General features: G+C 44.3%; 2 protein-coding genes across 4 annotated transcripts; both read right to left on the minus strand.

Moving 5' to 3' along the window:
• Positions 1-454: 454 nt before the first annotated feature.
• On the minus strand, positions 455-2,410 carry mylz3 (myosin, light polypeptide 3, skeletal muscle). The gene is made up of 6 exons (XM_058051913.2): positions 2,280-2,410; positions 2,008-2,035; positions 1,397-1,540; positions 1,141-1,311; positions 987-1,064; positions 455-911 (listed from the first exon to the last, which is right to left on the minus strand). The coding sequence occupies exons 1-6, from the start codon at positions 2,280-2,282 to the stop codon at positions 883-885; spliced, it is 453 nt and encodes a 150-aa protein (XP_057907896.1). The 5' UTR covers positions 2,283-2,410; the 3' UTR covers positions 455-882.
• Positions 2,411-3,517: 1,107 nt separating this feature from the next.
• Positions 3,518-7,807, minus strand: lancl1 (LanC antibiotic synthetase component C-like 1 (bacterial)). 3 transcript variants are annotated; one of them, XM_058051911.2, is made up of 10 exons: positions 7,716-7,807; positions 7,029-7,127; positions 6,839-6,956; positions 6,527-6,734; positions 6,174-6,321; positions 5,958-6,104; positions 5,703-5,885; positions 5,441-5,617; positions 5,281-5,353; positions 3,518-4,567 (listed from the first exon to the last, which is right to left on the minus strand). In XM_058051911.2, the coding sequence occupies exons 2-10, from the start codon at positions 7,113-7,115 to the stop codon at positions 4,491-4,493; spliced, it is 1,218 nt and encodes a 405-aa protein (XP_057907894.2). In that variant the 5' UTR covers positions 7,116-7,127; positions 7,716-7,807; the 3' UTR covers positions 3,518-4,490. The 3 variants fall into 3 exon arrangements, with proteins under 3 accessions (XP_057907894.2, XP_057907892.2, XP_057907891.2); XM_058051909.2 differs by lacking the exon at positions 7,716-7,807 and adding an exon at positions 7,362-7,514; XM_058051908.2 differs by lacking the exon at positions 7,716-7,807 and having other exon boundaries at positions 7,029-7,348.
• Between the last annotated feature and the right edge of the window lie 949 nt (positions 7,808-8,756).

Consider the following 8,756-nt stretch of genomic DNA (forward strand, 5'->3'; position numbering starts at 1 on the left):
TGAATCTTAATAATTAGGCATATATAAGAAAATTTTAAAAAATGGGAAAACACACATACACATACACATACACATACACATACACATACACATACACATACACATACACATACATACATACATATATATATATATATATATATATATATATATATGCATGTGGGAATCTTAATAATTAGGCATATATAAGAAAATTTTAAAAAATGGGAAAACACACATACACATACACATACACATACACATACACATACACATACACATACACATACACATACATACATACATACATATATATATATATATATATATATATATATATATATATATATATGCATGTGGGAATCTTAATAATTAGGCATATATAAGAAAATAAAAAAAAAAGGGAAAACCAAACAGCCAACAGCATGGTTTGTAGCTCTAGCAGTATGAATGAAAGATCAAGAACCAACTGAGATGGGATGTACTTTGGAAAAGTTTATTCTGAAATGAACAGTGAAAATAATTTACAGTTTAGTGGGATCGTTGGCGATTGTTCCACTGCCATTCTCCAGGACCTTTGGCGTTGCTGGGCCAGTGGTGGCACGACTGAATGAGGTGGCGGTGGGAAGGGAGGGATCGGCCCTCACTTGATGAGTGGTCACCCCTGCTCCCCCTTTTCCTCACCCCATGTGGCGAGTGGAGACACGCCCCGGTGGTGGGCGATTGATGGGCTCTACAACGGAGAGGTGATGTCCCGATAGAGGAGGGTTGAAACGGAAAGGAAAACAAAATAAACAAGTCGGGCTCGCTTCAACATCCCTTGTACAAAGTCCTTGTCTTTTTCTTGTTGGTCTTCCAAATGGTGTCCGATGTCCTTGAACACGCTCTCCTGCTGCGGGACGCTTAAACAGACATGATGTGCTTGACGAAAGCTGCAAGTTAAGAAGGGACACAAACTTCACTTCCTGGTACGTTAAGAGAATAGCAAGGCATGTTGGGAAGCGTACCCTCGTAGTGCACACTGCCGTTCTCGTCCTCCTGGCCGGTCATGAGGGCATCAATCTCGGGCTCACTCATCTTTTCTCCTGTGGACCGACACCCTCTCCACGTCAGAAATGGTTGTGTGCGTGCTTATTTGAGTGATAGTAGGGTGAGACTCACCCAGGGTGGACAGCACAATGCGCAGCTCAGCACCCATGACGGTGCCGTTGCCCTCCTTGTCGAAGACGCGCAGACCCTCAACATAGTCGTCATAGGTACCCTTGGGCAGAGCGTCCACCTGCTTCAGCATGGGCAGGAAGGTGTCAAAATTGAGCCTCTTGTTGGCCATGTCTGCAGGGGCGGAGGGAGCGGGGCCGGGGGTTGGGGTGTGAGTACAGCACCGGTCAAGTCACTGGAGAAAGGGGCGAGTTCATACCGTCGGCGGTCGGGTTGCCCAGGATCTTGACAACATCCTTGTTAGTGGGGTTCTGGCCCAGGGCGCGCATGATGTCGGCCACCTGGTTGTAGGCCACCTGGCTGTCACCGATTCTGTCGAAGAGACCGAAGGCCTCCTTGAAGTCTGGAAAAAAAAAAGCTATTTTTGTACATCCGTCCGCTTTTATGTTGTTGATCAACTAGCAGGGGTGACAACAGCTGTAGCCATGAGGGGCTGCAAGCTGATACACCCCCCTGACCCCCCCAACAGCGTCGCCATATAAAGGCATGGTGACAGGCGTGTTAAACTTAAAAATGCTGACCGGTGAGTTAAGGATGCTAATCTGAGGGCTCAGCGCACCCGTATCAGGGTATTGAATGAAACATATGGCGACGGTTCAACGGCGACTGTAAGGTGACCTCGCTCAGAAGGTGTGGATGCTAAACCTTGACCCCTGGAGAGCAACGGGGCAAGGCCGAGGGGGCTCAGAATAGACATAACTCACATTCTGCCCCACCCCTGCCGACAACTGTCATGCTGTTTTGGCGCCGCTGAACACACAGACAATAAACAGTAATTGAACTGAAGATGGAAGAATCTTCCTCACTCACCCTCAATCTGATCCGGCGTGAACTCGGTCTGCAACACGGGAATGTGCACAAACACACACGGAAAGGACACAGAGTAAAATGATGCAATTATAAAAGGAAAATTAAAAATACATGTATTTATCTTCTTTACATTTTCATTCTTGCAGTTGATTTTGGGAGTCTAACAAATCATAATCAAGGCGATATCCAAATTCACAACAAAAAACCCAAAAGTAACTCCATTGGTACCGCTGCCCCACCCGCAAAGATCCACCACACAAGTGAGTACACACCATGTTGGAGAGTCGGAGCTACAGGAGCGGGAAGGAAAGAAGAGGAAGTCCCGAGACAGAATGGTCCTGAGGCTTGGCGTGAGCGCCCCTCTTATTTATTCTTGGCCCGTGACGTCACACATGCTAATAAGGCGGCTCCGATGACACGAGGAGACATCTTTAACTTTCTTAGGGCAAACGGAGAGGTGAGCGGCGCTGCCTGGGATACAGCGGCTGCAGGCCTTTAGAAGGGGACGGGGCTATTTTTGGAATCAAGACATTGAGTTTCAAGATTCTTTAAACTACAAAAGTATTTGAGGGGGGTTTGCCGCACTGATGGTTGAAAATATATTCTACCTGGGCAGCCAGCTGCCTCTTTTTAGAAGGCCCCTGAGATAATTTACATATATTTTTTAATGATGACATAACAGCAGGATATATTTTGGACTAATCTTTTACATAATTAGAAAGCATGCAAGTGATATACGTCCAGCTGAATGACAGAAGAATTCAATAAAACGGCAGCAGCTCCCATGTCATCATCGGCGCTCTCCATGGTACTGAGTCCTCATGGCAGCATAGTTACCCCTCAAGACGTCCACCAGAGAGGGTGATACTCGCTTTTTAATGGTACACACTGAGCTTGGGGTGTACATCAAGGGTGACACACAAATGATAAGCGAGAAGAATGACAATAAGATGCCTCGCCATGTGGAACACACAAGTGTCAAGCCAAGGATAAGGGTGTTTGGAGGAAAGGGTGAACACGCCCCGGCACAGATGATCTCTATTTTTAATCATTCCTGTCTGAGGTGTTTGGTTTCGGAGATGTGGTGTGGTGGGGGTAGTGAGGTGGTTAGGGAGCTAACTCTCCCTCCCTCCCTGCATGTCCACCAACCCTCCTGCCACCCGCCGGTGACAGAGAAGGCCTGGGGCTTAAAAAAAGAGCGGTGGCATTGTGTCGTTGTGTGGCGTTCAGGGGGGTGGGAGGTGTCTAAAGTGTGAGCCTTATTTGGAAAGGAGAGCAGTGGAGCCAAATGTCACGCTGAGGAAGCGACACACAAGACTTGACCCACTTCCTTGGATTTAATTGTGAACTAAGACGTGCAGTTATTATAAAACATCTTAAAATTATCAACATAAAATAGTCATAATTTATCATAATAGGAATATTCAATATTAACTCCCAATGGGGGGGGGGGGTTGGGGGGTGACCACTGCTTCCACCTTGTGGTGATTCAAGAACAACAACACAAAAGTCGCGTGAAAAAGCACCATTTATTGCTCAGACAGTGCAAATGAGCGAACACGGCAGCATTAGCAGAACACTGAAACGAGGTACTTCCTAACGCCGACATGCTAAAGTGATTTCTAAATCCTTAAAATGTGTTTCCATTTCAAGGGACTGTATGCAACCCACTCCACAGGACATTTAATTGAAGAACACAGCCGCGGGCTAGCATATAAAGGAACAAATTGAACCAAACTAAAAATGAAATTTCTAACATCGAAGAGCGTGCACATAGACAAAGGCAGCCTCAGAGAAGCGAAACGGCCATTTGCAGTCATTGTGTGCTTATGAGAGGCTAGTCGCTCAATGGTAGCTAAGGTTAGCGACCAAACTTAGCCTCATCGCTATTATTAGCTGGCAACAAACATGACTTGTGTGTGGTCAAAGTAGAAAGAGGCGGCGTATAACGCTATTTGTACGTTTGACTCAGGGCTGCAACTAACGATTAGTTCCTTATCAATTAATCTGCAGCTTCTTGTTTCAATGAATTGAGTAATTGGTTAGGCCCTCTATGGACCAAATCAATACGAACCAAACAGTTTGAAAAAAGGCCAAAATGTCAATGACAGTTTTCCAAAGTCTGATGTGTGAGAATATCATGTTTTGCATAAAACACAAAGACAATACGTTTGCCTTCATGGATGATGAAGGAAATTAAAAAATATTCGCATTAAAGAGGCTGAAGTCACGATAGTCAAATTTTTTTATAAAAAAAATATAAACTGAATACCAACACAAGTTAATTGGCTAATCAATTAATCATCATTGTTGAAGCTCTCACTGGAATGCTGGAGTAATCTGTTGCATCTACTCCCTTTTAATAGGAGCTCAAATGGCTTTATGACTGGTAAGAAAAATAGCAGGAAGTACTTGGAAAAGACATATCCAGTCTTGTCCACAGCAGGACATCTATCTACCTGTGGGCTTGCGGTTGCGGAGCCTTACACCTCAAAGGCTGGGAAGCGTGCTTGTGTTGGCTGCAGCATGTCGGCCAAAAAGTAGATGGTACCCGCCATGCCTGTGGAAAGTGAGAATTTAAGATTATTCCATTAGTGCTTTATTCTCATATTGTCTTATACAGTCGTCCTTTGTTAATCGCCATCGCTGATCATTACTTTTTCCATGATAGGTGAATTTCCACAAAGCAGGATTCCTTATTTAGAAATTGAATCTTTTCATAGAACATAGAAAACCAGCTTCCAACCCGCTAAATACATGTTCTAACATTAGCGCCTAACAAAATGAACCATGCAAGACATAATTAAGACTCGTGCATGTTTCTATGAGACCTGAAAGCGAGGCGGCCGGGAAGTGACGTTGAGGGTTCAGAGTTGACTTTCATCTTTGTGTGTGTTACGGCCACAGAAGTGGCCCATGTTAGGATTATTGCGCCTATTGTGAGATAATTCAAACCTGCAATAAAAGCAGGTTGTTCTGGCCATCAGGTCTGGTGCTTGTGTGTGTCACCGAACATTAGCGACGCCTATGGACCAGTATACTATGTATATACCACATTTCATCAGTGTCTTTTGAAAGTGTTTTTTAGTTCATTTAGTCATTTTTGTGCTAAGAAATATGTAATCTCTGGAAAAATTGCTTAAACACACATCATAGGCCATATTCACCCACAAAACTGCACAAGTTATCAATTAATTGATTTTTGATAGAGTAAAAGAGTGAAACTGAAAGCACGAGTGGTGCTTCAATCTACGAGTGGTGCTACAATCATACCTTCAAAAAGTGAGAAGGGCGTGTCTGGTGTCCTGCAACCATGCGAGCCATAGTTGATGCACCACTCTGCAAACTGAACAGGCAAAGAGGGCATCTCAGTATAGCATTGTGCATACAAACAGGAACATGCAGCTCAATCTGCCTTGGGAAGTGTACTAACCATGCAGGCTCTGTAAAGGTGCTTGGGGTCCTGTGTTTGACGATATAGAGCCAAGAAGGTGTAAGCATTTCCTGCTGCACCGTGACAAAGCCCGTAGCCTTTTTTTAGCAAGCCCCACCGCCACACAACCTCACCACACTGCAAAGCATTCTCCAGGTAATGAGAGTCTCCAAATACCTGCAACATGGGACATCTCAACTTAGCACAAACCAGCTATAAAAAGAAATGGTATTGTATTGTATGGGACAATTAGAGCATTTACAGTGTGCGCCTGCAGAAGCATATAAATGACGCCTGGGGAGCCGTGGCACCAGTGCACCAGCAGGTCGCGATCATCTCCGATGCAGGGAGGGTAGTTTCCCGAGGGGAACTTAAGATGGCAGACATAGTCCACGCTGGGCTTGACGAGTCTGTGAATGTTCTCCTCAGCCGCAACAAATCCTGGCTGAGCGGGTCAGAGAAAGCAGAATCTAACAGCCGCTTTCTAGCTCAAAATGGTGAATGATGGCTCCTTTACCTGCATGAGAAAGTAGTAGATGCCGGACAGTCCGTGGGCTGCACCGACATATTGCTCCTGGTACCACTCATACATGAGGGGACTCTGATTCTGGAGACGAAACTTCCTACTCAGGTGCTCACCCGAAGCCAAGATGGTCTCACTAATCTGAGGAAGGAGACCACAGAAGATAGCTGCTAATCATAAACTAAGAGGTGAATGAAAGCAATTTTTCACCTGCTGGATGTGCTGCAGAGGGATTCTGTTGGTGCCAAGCTGCTGGTTGATAAAGACAAGAGCATAGAGGTAACCAACTCGACCGTAAAGGAGCTCATTCGGCAAGCCACCCGAACCCTTCACAACAGTCGGGTGATACTGCAGCAGTCTGCAAATGACAATGAAAACAGAACTTTGGTATCGTAATTATATCGGCAGATACTCCAACTCAAGCATGGGGATGGGACACAGACAATAGACAACTGTCGGCTGCAACACTGGCAAAACAACATCAGCAAACTCAAATATGATTGTGACTAGTTTAAATGTTCTAATAACTTTTGGCATGGCAGTGATGAAACAGTGAGACTAACCGAGTGATGCAGTCGTCGGCCTCCCCTTGCCTCTGCAGCCGGTGGTACACCACAGCGGCAACAGCCAGTGGCCCTGCGTCACCACAAAGGAAGGTGACATCACGGCGGGTCAGGCACTTCAAACTGCGGCTGACGTGTTCTAGAGCCTTCTGGAGGAACACCTCCTGTTTGAAAACACGGTGGAGGTGCAGGTAGAGGAGTGCAATGCCTGGAAAAGAAAGAATAACAAAATAACCCACACCCAGCCTTCCTGAATGTGCCATTTCCAGACGTTATGACGTCACTTTACCACGTATTCAACGGTGCATTCACCTGCCCAGCCTGTGTAACTGGTGCAGTTTCTTGGGTCAGCAGACTTCATACCGCCCTCCATGACAGCTAGGAGCTCGTCGATCTTGCTTCTCAGCCGCTGGGAAAACTCCGACGTCAGCTACAAAAGGTTAAAAATCAGAATACCAAAAATAAGAAGACACAAACGCTATGATCTTGCCACAACGAGTACCTTGCCGTGGGAGTCAAAAAGCGACTGCGTCAGCTCAGGGTTCCCATCGTAGTCACGATAACGATTCCTCAAGGCTCGAGTGTCCATTTCTTTTGCAGTCTGGGTTGGACAATACATGACCAGAGTTAAGTTGATGCTATGCTTTGCTAGCGATAAGGAAACATAGCAGGTTTACGTTAATGCTATTGCCAGCGACAGAGAATGCGGGAAAGCACACCCACGTACTAGTTAGCCAATGTAGCTACATTACTTGAGCGAGCAAACGCAAATCAAATCCGAAAATAGACTATACGTTACTTCAACATTTCTAATGAAATCGATATAAATTCATACCGCGACAGACGCCTCAATGATGATATTTATGTGTACTCTTCCACGCTTCTAGTTCTCAGAGCAATTGGGAGCATTGTGGTACTCTATTGCCCCTACGGGTGGGGAACGAGTACCACACGTAACAGAAAGGTCCCATCGTCAGTATTTTCATACAAATTAAAGTCAGTAAACTAACTAAAATCGTAGTGACCCAGGTCAGTTGAAATTATGGCCCGGAACTGCCTTTAACCGAACTTATGTGGGTCCAATGACCAACGAAAGAACTAAAGAGCACGAGTACCGTAGAAATCCATTGAAATACAAAATTACACCCGCACACATTTTTACATGTGCATAAAAAATTAAACAACTCACGCCGATACATTTACCTTGTCTCCTTTTCAACTGACACTAAAATTGTTTTAATTATTTGTTGGTCTCTATTGTCCTTTCATTAATTGCTCTCGTTCTTCGCGTTGCTATAAAATAGCATTTTAATTTCAGCTTAGGACCGTGGTTTCCTTATCAAAATAAAATAATTTCCGTTAATGTAACCGTCAAAATAAAAGTAAAATGTCGTTATGCAGTGCTTTAAACTTAAGTTCCCAACAAAAACTGAGTACGATATATACAATTAAAACAATTAGTGGTCATAAAAGTGGTTGAGAAGTGCAAAAAGCTGTTAACAAAAATAAATACATTATAATTACACTACCAAGGAGAATGTACCAAATCCCAGGGCTATCGGTGCAAAACACTTTGTAAAAAAGTAAAGCAAGTACAATTAGACTCTTGGGATTGTACCACCTTAATCAGACAAAAAGTGCTAACATCTGAAGTTGTGGCAGGTGTTAATAGAGGACATTGGCATCATATTTTGTCTTTTTTGTGGCTGGAAAATGCTATTTAGCAACTGCAACAACCGGCCACATTAGGCAATATATAATGCCAATTTCTGTCAGATTTACCATTCACTTTCGTAATTCATTTTACACAATACACATCATTTGATCATAAATTGAGACTAAAAAGTCTGAGGAGCCACTTGGGAGCCGAAAGAGCTGGAATTTGCATCACTAATAAAGTTGACACACAGAAATACCTTGAGCTTTTCAGAAGAGCAAGAGTAAATTCATCTACTCTGAGGTGACTGCTATACTAGCTCGGAAGCTATTTGTTGCACCCGTATGCCGTCCTCGATAACAATACACATCATTATACGGCAGTATTCTAGTGGTCGTGTTGATTTCACCTCAAAGGTCACACTAATTAATTTCCAGAGCCGTGTGCACAAAACATCGCAGATGACTTGTGCAACCTTGTCTTTCAAAAGTGCAAACAAAGCCGACAGTTTTACCGGGCGCCAGATTTGCAAGAGTCATCACGGTCAGTCTTTTGTTTAGTGTTTACCTCTGG

This window comes from Doryrhamphus excisus, linkage group LG15, assembly GCF_037039965.1.
Source record: "Doryrhamphus excisus strain RoL-2023G ecotype Guam linkage group LG15, RoL_Dexc_Guam_v1.1, whole genome shotgun sequence".
NCBI lineage: Eukaryota > Metazoa > Chordata > Actinopteri > Syngnathiformes > Syngnathidae > Doryrhamphus > Doryrhamphus excisus.